The sequence below is a fragment of the Lathamus discolor genome, chromosome W (assembly GCF_037157495.1).
Source record: "Lathamus discolor isolate bLatDis1 chromosome W, bLatDis1.hap1, whole genome shotgun sequence".
In the NCBI taxonomy this organism is placed as follows: domain Eukaryota; kingdom Metazoa; phylum Chordata; class Aves; order Psittaciformes; family Psittacidae; genus Lathamus; species Lathamus discolor.
In genome coordinates, this window is record NC_088908.1 from 1,286,209 (window position 1) to 1,302,884 (window position 16,676).

The window sequence follows — 16,676 nt, forward strand, 5'->3', positions numbered from 1 at the left end:
ACCAGTTACTAAGAAGGAGCAAAACGGCTCCTGGTAAACCCAGGACAGTATCCACCCCTTATTCCATACCATTCACATCATGCTCAGATCCCACATTTTTCAGTATACCATCAGTCTTATCCCAGTACACTCTTAGTGCATAGACCAGTCCTTATAAAGCTGCTGAGTCCATTCGGTCCATGATGTCAGGTTCCATCCTTTGTAACAGTCTTTTCAGGGCAGGAAAAGCTGTGTGCAGTGTTGGATTGTTGCCTGCTGGTGATGATTCTTCACTGCAGAACTTGTCTGGTTCTATCAGAATTCATTCTTTGTTGGGATGACGGTTGGAGGGAAGTCAGGGCCAGTCTCTGGTGACCTGAAGACATCTAATTGATGGTCTCTAAAAGTATTACACAGCAGGCAACAGCACACAATTAAGTTCATTGGCTGTTTTCCCCTAAAATCAAATCCCCTTGAGGTATACATCGGACTTCCCCGTTTTCCTGCATTACCCACCAAGTATATCCGGGTCCCTGAGCAAAAGCAATCCCACGAGTGGGTTTGCCTTTACCTGAAGCAGGAATAACCTAGACTGTCTTCCCCAGCAAATTCTTCGTATGCACCACAGGAACTTTGTCCCCCTCTACAATATGTAAAAGTTCTGACTGGGCTGGGCCAGCTCTATTGACCGATCCTCTAGTGTTAACCAACCAGGTGGCCTTTGGTAAGTGTGTATCCCAATGCTTGAAAGTTCCCCCACCCATTGCTCTCAGTGAGGTTTTTAACAGCCCATTGTACCGTTCGATTTTCCCAGAGGCTGGTGCATGGTAAGGGATGTGATATACCCACTCAATGCCATGCTCTTTGGCCCAAGTGTCTATAAGGTTATTCCGGAAATGAGTCCCATTGTCTGACTCAATTCTCTCTGGGGTGCCATGTCGCCACAAAATCTGTTTCTCAAGGCCCAGGATAGTATTCCGGGCGGTGGTGTGGGGCACAGCATATGTTTCCAGCCATCCGGAGGTTGCTTCCACCATGGTAAGGACATGACGCTTGCCTTGGCGGGTTGGTGGGAGTGTGATATAGTCAATCTGCCAGGCCTCCCCATATTTGTACTTCAGCCATCGTCCTCCATACCAGAGAGGCTTTAACCGTTTGGCTTGTTTAATTGCAGCACATGTTTCACAGTCATGAATAACCTGGGCAATAGTGTCCATTGTTAAGTCCACCCCTCGGTCACGGGCCCATCTGGATGTTGCATCTCTGCCCTGATGGCCTGAAGCGTCATGGGCCCACCGGGCCAAAAATAATTCACCTTTATGTTGCCAATCTAAGTCCATCTGAGCCACTTCAATCTTAGCAGCTTTATCCACTTGTTGGTTGTTCTGGTGTTCCTCAGTGGCCCGACTCTTGGGTACGTGTGCATCTACATGGCGTACCTTCACCACCAGGTTCTGCACCCGGGCAGCGATATCTTGCCACAGTGCAGCAGCCCAGATGGGTTTACCTCTGCGTTGCCAGTTGCTTCGCTTCCATTGCTGCAACCACCCCCACAGCGCATTTGCCACCATCCATGAGTCAGTGTAGAGATAAAGTACTGGCCACTTTTCTCGTTCAGCAATGTCCAGGGCCAACTGGATGGCTTTCACCTCGGCAAACTGACTTGATTCGCCCTCTCCTGCAGCAGTTTCTGCAACTTGTTGCCGAGGACTCCATACGGCTGCCTTCCATCTCCGATGCTTTCCCACAATACGGCAGGACCCATCAGTAAACAAGGCATACTGTTCTTCTCTTTCTGGCAGTTCGTTATATGGTGGGGCCTCTTCAGCATGCATCACCTCCTCCTCTGGTGACATTCCAAAATCTTTGCCCTCTGGCCAGTCCATGATGACTTCTAGAATGCCTGGACGACTAGGATTTCCTATTCGAGCACGCTGTGTAATTAGTGCAGCCCATTTACTCCATGTAGCATCAGTTGCATGGTGTGTAGAGGAGACCCTGCCTTTGAACATCCAGCCCAGTACAGGCAACCGGGGTGCCAGGAGGAGCTGTGCTTCAGTGCCAATCACTTCCGAAGCAGCTCGAACCCCTTCATAGGCTGCCAGTATCTCTTTCTCAGTTGGGGTATAGCTGCCCTCAGATCCTTTGTACCCCCGGCTCCAAAAACCAAGGGGTCGACCTCGAGTCTCCCCTGGGGCTTTCTGCCAAAGGCTCCAGGTAGGACCATTTTCCCCAGCTGTGGTGTACAGTACATTTTTGACATCTGGCCCAGTCCGGACTGGTCCGAGGGCTACTGCATGAACTATCTCACGTTTAATTTGTTCAAAGGCTTGTTGTTGCTCAGGACCCCATTTAAAATCATTCTTCTTCCGGGTCACATGATAGAGAGGGCTTACAATCGAACAGTAATTTGGGATGTGCATTCTCCAGAACCCCACAGCACCCAAGAAAGCTTGTGTTTCTTTCTTATTAGTTGGTGGAGACATTGCTGTTATCTTGTTGATCACATCTGTGGGGATCTGGCGACGTCCGTCTTGCCACTTTATTCCTAAAAATTGAATCTCTTGTGCAGGTCCCTTGACCTTATTCCGTTTTATGGCAAAACCGGCTTTCAGAAGGATTTGGATTATTTTCCTCCCTTTCTCAAAGACTTCTTCCGCTGTATCGCCCCACACGATAATGTCATCAATGTATTGCAGGTGTTCTGGAGCTTGCCCCTGTTCCAGTGCAGTCTGGATCAGTTCATGGCAAATGGTAGGGCTGTGTTTCCACCCCTGGGGCAGTCGATTCCAAGTGAACTGGACCCCCCTCCAAGTAAAAGCAAACTGTGGCCTGCACTCTGCTGCCAAAGGAATTGAGAAAAATGCATTGGCAATATCAATTGTGGCATACCACTTGGCTGCCTTTGACTCTAATTCATACTGAAGTTCTAGCATGTCCGGTACGGCAGCACTCAATGGCGGTGTGACTTCATTCAGGCCACGATAGTCTACTGTTAGTCTCCACTCTCCGTTGGACTTTCGCACTGGCCATATGGGGCTATTAAAGGGTGAGCGGGTCCTGCTGATCACTCCCTGACTCTCCAATCTACGAATCAGCTGATGGATAGGAATCAGGGAGTCTCGGTTGGTGCGATATTGCCGTCGGTGCACAGTTGTGGTCGCGATTGGCACTTGTTGTTCTTCAACTTTCAGCAACCCCACAACAGAAGGATCGTCTGAGAGACCAGGCACGGTGGACAGCTGCTCAATTTCCTCAGTCTCCAAAGCAGCAATACCAAAAACCCATCGGTACCCTTTGGGGTCTTTGAAGTACCCTCTCCTGAGGTAGTCTATGCCCAGGATGCATGGAGCCTCTGGACCAGTCACAATGGGGTGCTTTTGCCATTTCCTCCCAGTTAGGCTAATTTCAGCCTCCAATACAGTCAACTCTTGGGATCCTCCTGTCACTCCAGAAATATAGATGGGTTCCACCCCTTGACAGCTTGACGGCATCAGGGTACACTGTGCACCGGTATCTACTAAAGCCTTATACTTCTGTGGGACTGATGTGCCAGGCCATTTGACCCACACAGTCCAGTAAATCCGATTATCCCCTACCTCCACCTGGCTGGAGGCAGGGCCCCTCTAATAGTCATCACAACTTTGAACACTTAAGTCATATTGAAAGGGATTATTCTTCGCTATCAGAGGAGCTGGAGTAAAGTCAGCTCTTCCACTCCATCTGGGGGCCTGCTCACCAGAGACTGAAGCCGCAGCTCTCATGGGGTGATGAGTCTTGGGCCTTGCTCCCCTCTTCAATTCGCCCACTCGTTCCTCCAAAACTGAAGTAGGTTTTCCGTCCCACTTTGTCATGTCTTCTCCGTGATCCCGCAGATAAAACCATAGGGTGGCCCGTGGCGTATACCTCCTGTATCTTCTCTCTCGAAGAATAGGACGCCTTTTGTTAATAGCTGAGACGTGTGTTGGTACACGTGAGGAACTGGATAAATCAGATAGATCGTCCCTCAATTGTTTGAGATCCTGGGACAGTTTTTCCACAGCTGAGATGATGGAAGGGGTGAGGTTGTCTTCGAACTCTCGGAGTTTATGAATCATTTCATCCACTGTCAGTGGTACTATATCATTCCAGGTTACTGTTGCCAATGAATGGGCATATGATGACGGTGCATTCCGTGTTAGTTTTCGCCACATGGGTCGTGTACATTCGACTTCATCTGGGTCTATGGGTACATCCCCATTATTCGGCTTGATGTGATAGATCATCTCTACGATGGCTGATTCCCTCAGAGACTGGATGCCTTTGTCTAAAGTAGTCCACTTAGCCGAACGACTCATAACATCATCCTTGTATGGAAACCTTTCTTTCACAGCTGCCAAGAGCCGCCTCCAAAGACTGAGGGACTTTTTCTCTCTTGCAATTGCTTTGTCAATTCCCCCTTCTCTAGCAAGTGATCCCAGCTGCTTGGCTTCACTACCTTCTAGTTCGTGACCATCGGCCCCATTGTCCCAGCATCGGAGCAACCAGGTGTTGATGTGCTCCCCTGGTTGACGGGTAAAATCTTTTCGCATATTCCGTAGCTCAGTTGAGGTCCGAGGTCGAGAAGTCACCTCTTCTTCTTCTTCTTCATCATCATGCGATGATGACTCCTCCTCAGATTCTGGACCAGGTGGTGAATACATTGTTTCTTCATCTTGCTTCACCCTTCTTGCCTCCTTTTTGCTTTTTCTCTTGCGTACAGGGGCAACTGATATTGGTACAAATTGATCCTCTGTTTTAGCTACAGTGATTTTCACTGTGGTTTGAGTAGCAACTGTACTTGTCGCTGGGAATGGTGTAGCTGCTGTGCTTGAAGCTGGGGTAGCCGTGCTGTTTGTTGCAGCCAAAGTTTGGGTAGCAACTGTACTTGTCGCTGAGGATGGTGTAGCCGCTGTACTTGGAGCTGGGGTAGCCATGCTGTCTATTGCAGCCAGAGTTTGGGTAGCGACTGTACTCGTCGCTGGGGGTGGTGTAGCTGCTGGACTTGGAGCTGGAGTAGCTGCACTGACTGTTGCTTTGCCCTCAGATGCAGGGGCATTTTTTTCCTTTTGAAGGTGCTGGATAGTGTTGAACAAGGCCCTGTAAGCATAGGCCAAACCCCAGCACGTTGCCGTGATTTGTCCGTCTCTGGTATGGCCAGACTGACCACACACCTCATTTAAGTGTTTTACTAATTCTTCTGGATTTTGCACTTGTTCGGTGGTGAAGTTCCAAAGTACTGGAGGAGCCCACTGACCTAGATACTTGCCCATGCTATCCCACACACCCTGCCACTCATGGCTGTCCAGCCCCGGGGAAAATCTCTTGGTCCTCCTATATCGTCGTTTAACCCCAGACAAGGCCCAAACCTGACTCTGCTTAATTCTTGAAATCAGACGAGATGGTTGTGGGCAAAACACACTCCGTATGCGGGCCAACATGGAAATCCCCATCACAATCAGGAAACAGGTCTCAACAATATTAAAAGGCCATTCAAGAACTTCAAAACTCTCAAATGATGCTGTAGCTGGTCTGAGAGGGGGGCTAAGAGGGTAAAAGAGTGTTTCCTTCGCAGGTTGACCACCCGAGAAGGAGAAAAAAGATGTGAAATTGCTAAGCACTTGTATTATATACCTCCCAAAGTATAAAGGTGGTGACCACACTGGGAGCATAAGACCGATCAGTTTCATGATCAATGATTCTATTGTATTGCAAGTCATTATAAAAAAGTACAATGAGATAAAAACCTTAGCCCACGCCCCACACTTGAAAAACATTACCACAGCAAATACCGGCTGTATGTAATGTACAGACTTTCTGAACCTGTGAGACCCAGAGGAACAGCTTTGAGAGCCAATAAATCAGCATTGTGACGAGTGACTATTAATCCGGTCAGATCTGTCGTTATCTCAACCCTTCGTGCCCCACGTTGGGCGCCAAAAAGAACTGTCGTGGTTTAAACCAATCCACACAGGTCGTCCACTCACCCCCCCCCCCCGACCCTCCCCACTCCCGGAGGGATGGGGAGGAAAATCAGGAGAATGTAACTCCCACGGGTTGAGATAAGAACAGCCCAGTAACTAAGGTATAACACAAATCACTGCTGCTACCACCAATGATAATATTGATAAGAGAAAATAACAAGAGAATACGATACCACCGCCGAACGAGTTCGACCCCCCCGAAGAGCCAGAGCCTGCCCCTTCCGGGTAACTTCCAGTTCCCCCTCCGGGCATGACGTGCTATGGTATGGAATACCTCTTTGGCTAGTTTGGGTCAGGTGTCCTGTCTCTGCTTCCTCCCGGCCTCCCTCGTCCCCAGCAGAGCATGAGACTCACAGAGTCCTTGGCCAGAATAAACATTACTTAGCAACAACTAAAAACAATCGGTATTATCAACTCTCTGCCCAGGCTGGAAGTCAAAACACAGAGCTTGCACCAGTTACTAAGAAGGAGCAAAACGGCTCCTGGTAAACCCAGGACAGTGCCCTGGCCTCCAGGCACTCAATGCAAGTGCTTTGTTGGCAGAGGGAACATAGTCCTTGGTGTGACAGGTTCTTGGTGTGACTGTGGGCTGCCTTCTGGCCCCATTGCAAGGAAGCATCACCAGCTGCTCTATCAGCCTCTGAGCAATGTATCACTTCCATGGTGGGTGATGCTCTCAGAAGATGATACTGTTCTGGGTTCAGCAGTAGCAGTCATTTTTCTCCTTAGTAGCTGATGCAGTGCTGTTTTTGACTTTCAGCCTGGGAACAACACTGATAACACTGATGGTTTTAGTTGTTGCTCAGTAATGTTTACTCTGACCAAGGACTTTCTGAGCCTCATGCTCTGCCAGGGAGGAGGGGAAGCTGGAAGGAAGCAGAAACAGGACGCCTGACCCAAACTAGCCAAAGAGGTATTCCATACTACAGCACGTCATGCCCAGTATATAAACTGGGGGCAGTTACCTGGAAAGGCTAGATCACTGCTCGGGTTGGGCTGGGTATCAGTCGGTGGGTGGTGAGCAGTTGTATTCTCTCCCATTGATATTCCCCTTATCATTATTATTATTGGTGGTAGCAGTAGTAGTTTTGTGTTATACCTTAGTTACTGGACTGTTCTTATCTCAACCCGTGGGAGTTACATTCTTTTGATTCTCCTCCCCATCCCTCTGGGAGCGGGGTGAGGGGGGGGTGGGGGAGTGAGCAAGCAGCTGTGTGGTTCTTAGTTACCACCTGGGTTTAAACCACAACAGTTCTTTGTGGCACCTAATGTGGGGCCCAAATTGTTGAGGTAATGAAAGATCTGAGCAGAGTGTGTCTAATTGTATTTGCGATAAGCATTCATTGCTTCGGATTAATAGTTGCTCATTACAGTGATGATTTATTGGCTCTCAAAGTTGTTGTTCTTGATCTCGGAGTTTCAGCATGTTGTACCTTACTTACAGCCAGTATTTCCTGTGTTAGTGTTTATCGTCTAGGAGGCCTGGTCTAAGGTTCTTATTTTGCTGTACTTTATATGGTAATGACTTGTAATACAATAGACTCATTGATCATGAAACTGGTCTGGCTTGCGTTCCCAGTGTGGTCATCACCTTTGTACTTTGGGAGGTATATAATGGAAGTGTTTATCAATTACACATCTTTTGTTTCCTCCTCGAGTGGTCAACCTATGAAGGAGACATTCCCTTACACCCCCAGCTACCCCACCAGACTATTTACAGTATCATTTGAGAGTTTTGAAGGTTTTGAATGGCCTCTGAATACCTTTGAGACCTGTTTGCTGATTGTGATGGATATCAGCATGTTGGCACACATACAGAGTGTGTTTCATCCATGACCATTTTTTCTGATCTCAAAAGTTAATCAGGGTCAGGTTTGGGTCTTGTTTGGGGTTAGATGATGATATAGGAGGACCAAGAGATTTTCCCCAAGGCTGGACAGTCATGAGTGGCAGGGTGTGTGGGAGAGTATGGGCAAGTATCTAGGCCAGTGGGCCCCTCTAGTGCTTTAGAACTTCACCACCGAACAAGTGCAAAATCCAGAAAAATTAGTAAAACACTTAAATGAGGTGCGTTGTCATCCTGGTCATACCAGAGAGGGACAAATCATGGCAACGTGCTGGGTCTTGGCTTACGCCTACAGAGCCCTGTTCAACCCTATCCAGCACCTTCAGAGAGAATAAGATGTCTCTGGATGTGATGGCAAAGCAACAGACAACACAGCTACTCCAACTCCAAATACAGCAGCTACACCAACCCCAGTGACAAGTACAGCAGCTACTCAAGCTCCGACAGCAACAGACAATGCAGCTGCTGGTGCTACTCAACCTCCAAGCACAGAGGCTGCACCAACCCCGACAACAGATACTGCAACCACTCCAACCACAGTGATAGACACTGCAGCTAAACCAAAGGACCAATTTGTGCCAATATCTGTTGTCCCTGTGCACAAGGAGAAAAGCAAACAAGAGGCACAAAGAGCAACCCGTACAGTGAAGAAATATGAAGAACCAGTGCACTTACTACAGGGGGCAGCATCTGAACAAACATTATTACATGAATCAGAGGAAGAGGAAGCAGAAGTGACTTCTCAACCCCGGACCTCAACCAAGATACATAATATGTGAAAAGATTTCACCTGTCATCCAGGGGAGCACATCATCACCTGGTTGTTCCAATGCTGGGACAATGGGGCTGACGGTCACAAGCTAGAAGGTAGGAAAGCCAAGCAGCTGGGATCACTTGCTAAGGAAGGGGGAATTGACAAAACAGTTGCATAAGAGAAATGGTCCCTAAGCTTTTGGAGGCATCACTTGGCAGCTGTGAAGGAAAGGTGTCCCTATAAGGATGATGGTATGAGTTGTTCAGCCAACTGGACCACGATAGAGAAAGGCATCCAGTCTCTGAGGGGATCAGCCATTCTAGAAATGATCTATTGTGGGCCAGATGCCGGGAATGCACCCATAGATTCAGATGAAGTCGAATGTATACGACCCACGTGGCAGAAATTTACAGGGAGTGCACCATTATCATATGCCCACTCATTGGCATCAATGACCTGGCATGACGTAGCACCACCAGCAGTGGATGAAATGATTTGTCAACTCCAAGAGTTCAAAGACAGTCTCATCCCTTCTATCATTTTAGCTGTGGAAAAACTGTCCCAGGAGTTCAAACAATTGAACGAAGATCTCTCCAGCTCCCCACGTGTACCAACCCACATCTCAGCTATTAACAGAAGATACCCTACTGCCTAAGAGAGAAGATATAGGAGGTACATGCTACAGGCCACCCTATGGTTTTACCTGCGGGATCACGGAGAAGACATGAGGAAGTGAAATGGAAAACCTGCCTCAGTTCTGGAGGAACGGGTGTGTGAATTGAAGAGGAGAACAAAGGTCAAGGATGATCATTCCAGAAAAGCTGCGGCTTCAGTCTCTGGTGAGCAGTTTCCCAGATGGAGTGGAAGAGCTGATTTTACTCCAGCTCCTCTGATAAAGAAGACTAATCCTTGTCTCCAAGATGTAAGTGAACAATCTTCTGATGATTATTAGAGGGGCCCTGCCTCCAGCCAGGTGGAGGTAGAGGACAATCAGGTTTACTGGACTGTGTGGATCAGGTGGCCTGGCACATCAGTCCTACAGAAGTATAAGGCTCTAGTAGATACCAGTGCATAGTGTACCCTGATGCCATCAAGCTGTCAAGGGGTGGAATCGATCTGTATTTCTGGAGTGACAGGAGGATCCCAAGAGTTGACTGTATTGGAGGCTGAAATCAGCCTGACTGGGAGGAAGTGGCAAAAGCACCCCATTCAGCGAGACCTGGACAGGCTGGAGAGTTGGGCGGGGAGAAATTTGATGAAATTCAACAAGGGCAAGTGTAGAGTCTTGCACCTGGGGAAGAACAACCCCATGGACCAGTACAGGTTGGGGGGTGACCTGCTGGAAAGTAGCGAAGGGGAAAGGGACCTGGGGTCCTGGTGGATAGGAGGATGACCATGAGCCAGCAATGTGCCCTTGTGGCCAAAAAGGCCAATGGCATCCTAGGGTGTATTAGAAAGGGTGTGGTTAGTAGGTCAAGAGAGGTTCTCCTCCCCCTCTACTCAGCCTTGGTGAGGCCGCGTCTGGAATATTGCGTCCAGTTCTGGGCCCCTCTGTTCAAGAAGGACAGGGAATTGCTTGAAGGAGTCCAGCGCAGAGCCACAAAGATGATTAAGGGAGTGGAACATCTCCCTTATGAGGAGAGGCTGAGGGAGCTGGGTCTCTTTAGCTTGGAGAAGAGGAGACTGAGGGGTGACCTCATCAATGTTTACAATTATGTAAAGGGTGAGTGTCAGGATGATGGAGCTAGGCTTTTTTCAGTGATGTCCAGTGACAGGACAAGGGGCAGTGGGTGTAAACTGGAGCATAGGAGGTTCCATGTGAACATCAGGAAAAACTTTTTTACTGTGAGAGTGCCAGAGCACTGGAACAGGTTGCCCAGGGGGGTTGTGGAGTCTCCTACGTTGGAGATATTCAAGGCCCGCCTGGACAAGTTCCTGTGTGATGTACTGTAGGTTACCCTGCTCTTGCGGGGGGGTTGGACTAGATGATCTTTTGAGGTCCCTTCCAACCCTTGGGATTCTGTGATTCTGTGATTGTGACTGGTCCAGAGGCTCCATGTATCCTCGGCATAGACTACCTCAGGAGAGGGTACTTCAAGGACCCAAAAGGGTACTGATGGGCTTTTAGTATTGCTGCTTTGGAGACTGAGGAAATTGAGCATCTGTCCACCTTGCCTGGTCTCTCAGACGATCCTTCTGTTGTGGGGTTGCTGAAGGGCGAAGAAGTGCCAATCGCGACCTCAACAGTGCACCGGCGGCAATATCGCACCAACCGAGACTCCCTGATTCCCATCCATAAGCTGATCTGTAGACTGGAGAGTCAGGGAGTGATCAGCAGGACCCACTCACCCTTTAATAGCCCCATATGGCCAGTGCGAAAGTCCAACGGAGAGTGGAGACTAACAGTAGACTACTGTGGCCTGAATGAAGTCACACCGCCATTGAGTGCTGCCGTACCAGACATGCTAGAACTTCAGTATGAATTAGAGTCAAAGGCAGCCAAGTGGGATGCCACGATTGATATTGCCAATGCATTTTTATCAATTCCTTTGGCAGCAGAGTGCAGGCTGCAGTTTGCTTTTACTTGGAGGGGTGTCCAGTTCACTTGGAACCGACTGCCCCAGGGGTGGAAACACAGCCCTACCATCTGCCATGGACTGATCCAGACTGCACTGGAACAGGGGCAAGCTCCAGAACACCTGAAACACATTGATGATATTATTGTGTGGGGTGATGCAGTGGAAGAATTTTTTGAGAAAGGGAGGAAAATAATCCAAATCCTGCTGAAAGCCGGTTTTGCCATAAAACAGAGTAAGGTCAAGGGACCTGCACAGGAGATTCAATTTTTAGGAATAAAGTGGCAAGACAGATGTCGCCAGATCCCCACAGATGTGATCAACAAGATAACAGCAATGTTTCCACCAACTAACAGAAAGGAAACACAAGCTTCCTTGGGTGCTGTGGGGTTCTGGAGAATTCACATGCCAAATTACAGTTCAGTTGTAAGCCTTCACTATCATGTCACCTGGAAGAATAATGATTTTAAATGGGACCCTGAGCAACAACAAGCCTTTGAACAAATTAAACGACTGACAGTTCATGCAGTGGCACTTGGACCCGTCCAGACTGGCCCCGATGTGAAAAATGTACTTTGTGCTGCAGCTGGGGTCACTTTAGAAAAATGAGGAGTGAATTCATTTTCCAGGAAATGTCAGGTCTGAATATCTTGGCTCTGCAGGTTTCCTTCACTTGGCTGGTGAGGAGGACAATTCCTCCATGATCCTTCTTGGGGCAGTGCTGGAGCTCATGAGGGGTAAAGGAAGGGGATGACTCAGAGTCCCTTCACCCAACCCCACATACTTCTATGCTTCAGATTGACCAACTGGGCCCATAGATGGGGTCTTTCAGTCTTTCTATCCTTTCTGATCACTAGTATATTATTTTAAAGGTGATCCATCTCTTCCAGCTTCCACCTGATCCCAGTTCAGCTGGTGAGGTCAGGGAAGCTGCAGAAGGAGTTGGGATGCTCTGGGTTTGCTCAGCAAGAAGGAGACACTAAGACTCTACTTCAGCTGCATGCTTGGACCAAATATTCCCTGTGTTCATCTTGTGCTTGGGCACATCCTCACCTGGTATAAGCTAGCTCCCTTGGTCAGAGGCCCAGGATACCCTCTGGACACATGGAGATGTGCTGTGCAGCTGAAGTGGACACCAGGCAGCCTGGGCCTTATCCCTGAGTCCCCTGGTGATCAGGTTGTCCCATGGGGTGGTGGCACGGAGGGAGGGACCCCTCCTAAGGTAAGCATATTCTGGGGATGCTGCTATACGCAGGGCTTCTGGTTTATCCCGCTGTGGTAGCGGGGTCCTGGGCAGCTGGCTATGGCTTTGGTGAGTGCTACTCTGTACATGGTGGGTTGCTTGTGCCTGAGCTGCTGCTTCCCCCTGCCTTCAGGGCACATAATCCCTCACCAACATCTTCCGATTGCTGGAGGCACACCAAGCTAGCAGAGGGTTTGGTGATTGAATGTGGATATGTCATGTGCCTTTTCCTGTGGTCAGGAAAGTTTGCAGTTCCTGTGGATACCATCCTGCCCATCACCAAGGGGAGCAGCCACTTCCACTTGCAGGATGTGGTGTGGTTGACCACATTGTAGTGCTTAGTGGCTTCTCTAAGCTGCACAGGTTGCTGTGGGCATTACTTGTAGGCACAAGTGATGGGAATTTCCTGTCCCAGCTGTGTTTGAGATATTTACAGGTGGGTTGGAAAGGTGTCTTGACCCTACCACCACCACCAAAGCTCTGTCAGCCTGTGTGGCGGTACTTTTGGCACTGTGAGAATTAACTGTGGAGCTTTTTCGGCTTGCATAGGACCTGCTGGAGGTTTTCAGAGGTACCCAGCTCTCTAAAATTAACCATGTAACCTTCCTAAAAATATTCAGAGGGCAGTAGCCCCTGGAGAGCACCATTGCTGCTTGCTCTCAGCTTCTAGACCAAGCCATCAGAGAGCTGAGATTACCTGCTAACCTGTCTCTCGAAGCCCTGGGAAGCTCTTGGCTTTCTCAAAGTCTTGTGCAGGATATGAGTCCAGGTCTGGATCTAAACCTGCCTTTCTGGGCCAGCCTGTTTCCCCTCTTCTTCCTCACTTGCTCCTGGTGAGAGCTGGTGCCTGCCTGCACATCTCTGTGACATGCAGTGACATTGCCAGCTTCAGGTTTAACGTGCTGCAGGCAGGAGCATCACCAGCTGCCCAGGGTGCCTTGGGAAGGAAGAAGGGTCCATGGCCTTTCCCTGGAGCATCCCTAAGCCCTCCCCATGAATGTGGGAGGCCCAGGCGAGGAGAAGTAGCTGGGCCCTTCCTCCTTATTTTATTTTATTTTATTTTTTTTTCATATGCATGTGGGAGGAGGGTGAAAAGGGCTTGAGGAAGAGGGCGAGAGCAGAATTTTCCATGAGCAGCTGTCAAAATGTAATCTCCTTCATTGCTTGGACTGACATCTTAGACAGAATAAATTAACAGGGATTTTGGGGAATGTGGAAAATCCCATAGCCGGGAGGAGGGCCAGCCATGGTGGGGGGCAGCCCTTTCATCTGTAGGACCAGCTGTGGGGACCAGCTCTGGGCCCCAGCTCTGGCCTGAGCCACAGAGGGATGCTCTGTGGCGCTAGGCTTCACTGTTGGGTGTCCCCTGGCCTCACTGGGTTTTCCATCCACAACATTCCCCCAAAGGTCACCCAGAGAAGGGGTGAAGGAGCCAAACCCCCTTCCCTGCCTCCCCTTTCCCAGGCTCCAGTGCCTGCCATGGAGGGGGGATGCAGGCAGTTTGCAATGCCAAGTACAGCTGGTGCGCAGGGTGTCCCCCTGCTCCAGGGGCCTTTCCATGCTGGCTCCTCACTCCTGCTTGGACCCAGGAATTTATGGAATTGCATTTTCACTGAGCTGCTCTGTCCTATGAAATGCAGAGCCAGGAAAGTGTGTGCACTTGGCTCAGCTCCCAGACCCATGCAGCAGCCGGCATCTGTACCTGGAGCACATCACACATGTGCTGGAGTTTGAGCCTGGGCCCCTCCATCTGCGCAATGTCCCTACACCATTGTCACAGGGCCGTGGTGGCACTGGGGGTCACTGTTCCCCTGCCAGCTGCTCTGGGAGCACTGAGGAGCATGATAGATGTTCACGCCGGCTATTTATAACTGTGCCAAAGCTACCCCAGCTAGCAAAAAGGCCTGGAGCCATGGCAACAGTGCTCACCAGAACCTGTAAAGGGCCCTGCTCTTTCCCTGACTCTTGCTGCTTTGTGTCCTGGGCTGGGTGGTCTCATTCAGGACCCTCTCCCTTTGCCCTGGTTGCACATCTCACTGGATCCCTTTGGATGCTGCTGAAGCTGGTTGATCTGGTGCAGCCATTTAAAATAACACATTGGCACAGAAAAAGGGGGGGGGGGGATGACGGACACAGAGAAAATGAGGTCTTCCATTGTGGTGCATGGGAGATGGTACCTCACCTCTGCAAGTGCCTTATCCTGACACCAAGCTGGCAGCTGGAATGCCTTTCCCAAAGGGAGCCCTTTGCAGCCACCCTGTGCCAGGGGCTTGCCACTGGGAACCAGTCCCCAGAGCTTTGCTGGTGCTGGGAGACCATCCTCCTTCAACCAGGATGGGTTCAGCTGGAGACGGGTAGGCTGCCAGGGGAGCTGAGTGACAGGAAAGGTGTCTTGCAAGGGGAGGCTAGTTGGGTCTTGCAGGAGGCAGGCTGGGAGGCTATCTGAGCCTGCTCTATAAATACACCAGGTGGATAAACACTTGGGAGAAGGAAAAATAACACCCAACTATTTCAGCTAATGGGCACTGCTGCCACAAGGTATAAATCAGTCAGGAGTAAAATTAGGCTGGAGAGAAGGCAGGTTGGGGCTGCTGCCCATGAGGCTCCAGCTGCTGGTGTCGCCCTTTCATCTAGGCCTTGGTGCAAACAAGGCTGGACTCACATCAGAGATCCTGTGGCAGGGATGTGTCCCTGCAGTGACGCCCTGCCAGAGGGGCTCCCTGTTTTAGCAGGTTCCTTTAGAGCCAGTCCCCTGCTATCCATGATGCTCATCCTTGCTGTGCCCTCCCTGGGAATAACCACCCTCCAGAGGGGCAGGAGTTGGCATCCCTGTCCTAGGAGCTGGGAAGTAACTGCTCTCATTAGCAGCAATGATAAATACAGATTATCTTGGCTGTTTGCATGGCAGAGGTCTGACCTGCCTACCCTTAAAGCCACCCCACTTTCTCCTTTCCAAGAAGCAAAAAATATGTACTTGCCACATCCATGTGGTAGTAACCAAGAACCTGCTTCATCCTTAGAAAATTTGTGTACATTCCTCTCCTTTCCTGAGCAGCCTTTGCATATATATGAAGAAAGCTCTTAAGCAGCACTGCAGTCAAATCTGATCTGGTTTTAGAAGTCAGGCCCTTAAATTACCCTCTCTGCAGGCAGGGAGTTGATAGATATTCTGGTGCAAACCCATGGTGGCATGCATGTGTTTAGCTGCGGCAGCTTGTGCCCCACTGCACTGGGCAGTGATAAACTCTGTGGTCTTGAGTTGGCCGCAGTGGGACAACAAGAGTCCTGGGTGGGTGACCTGCAGGACTGGTTGGGGTTTTGCTCCCTAAGAGTTTGGGGTTTAGTAAGCCTGGGTTTGGGGCATCCTGGCTTGGTGGTGCTGGGGATGATGCCATGGCAGTCTGTATGTCTTGAGCTTGTGGTGGCACCAGTGGGATACCCTGGCACCAGATGGGCTCCATCCTCATGCCCAAGCAAGGATGCAGAGCAGATCTGGCCAGCTTCATCCAAGAATCTTAGTTGCCAGGCAGTGTCAAAATCAAGCTGCAACACCAGCCTGCAGGGTCCCCTGCTCCTGGAGCTGGTAGCTGGCATTGGAGGGCTAAGCACCCACCTCACTCCTGCCAAAGGCTGGAGAAAGCAGCAATGTGGGCTCATGGCTCTGGCCTGCCAGTCCTCTGCTGCAGCCCTACAGCAAACCCTCCTTCCTTGCAGCTTTCCTGGCTTGCTGTGGCAGCAGGGACATCACCATCCAGGCACAGAGATGTGCCCCTGCCCTTGCCAGCTGCCGGTGCTGTGTGCCCCTAGCTGCTCTCACCCTTTAAGGCCTGGCAGCAGCTGGTGACCATGTGTGCTCTGCCTTGGCACACTCCCCACACCCTCTGCACAGCAGGCATGGGGATGACCAGCACGCTGGCTCAGGCAGCTATCCCCTCTCAGGTGGCTGTCCCCCATGCTGGCACTGCTGGCAGCCAGCACAGGATGAGGGGCTGCCTGCTGCTGGGATGTGGGATAGACTCTTCTGTTTCCTTCACTAAGGGCTCTTTCTGCTCTCCTTCCAGGTTTCAAGTGCCCCATTTGCTCCAAATCAGTGGTTTCTGATGAGATGGAAATGCACTTTATCATGTGTCTGAGCAAACCTCGCCTCTCCTACAATGGTAAGAGCCAGCTTCTGCAAGGGACACAGTGTCCTGCTGGCTTGGGATGACTCCAGGCAGGCTGGAGACACCGAAGGCTGCATGATTAGGCAGTTTGGATGGGCTTGCCGAAGGGCTGT

General features: G+C 50.1%; 1 protein-coding gene across 2 annotated transcripts in view; it reads left to right on the forward strand.

Moving 5' to 3' along the window:
- LOC136004248 (E3 ubiquitin-protein ligase ZNRF1-like) overlaps window positions 1–16,676 on the forward strand; it is a 33,954-nt gene that overhangs the window by 14,875 nt on the left and 2,403 nt on the right. For both annotated transcript variants that reach the window (XM_065660576.1, XM_065660575.1), the window contains exon 2: window positions 16,462–16,557. In XM_065660576.1, coding sequence (XP_065516648.1) covers window positions 16,462–16,557 — 96 coding nt within the window. The remainder of the gene's footprint in view (window positions 1–16,461; window positions 16,558–16,676) is intronic.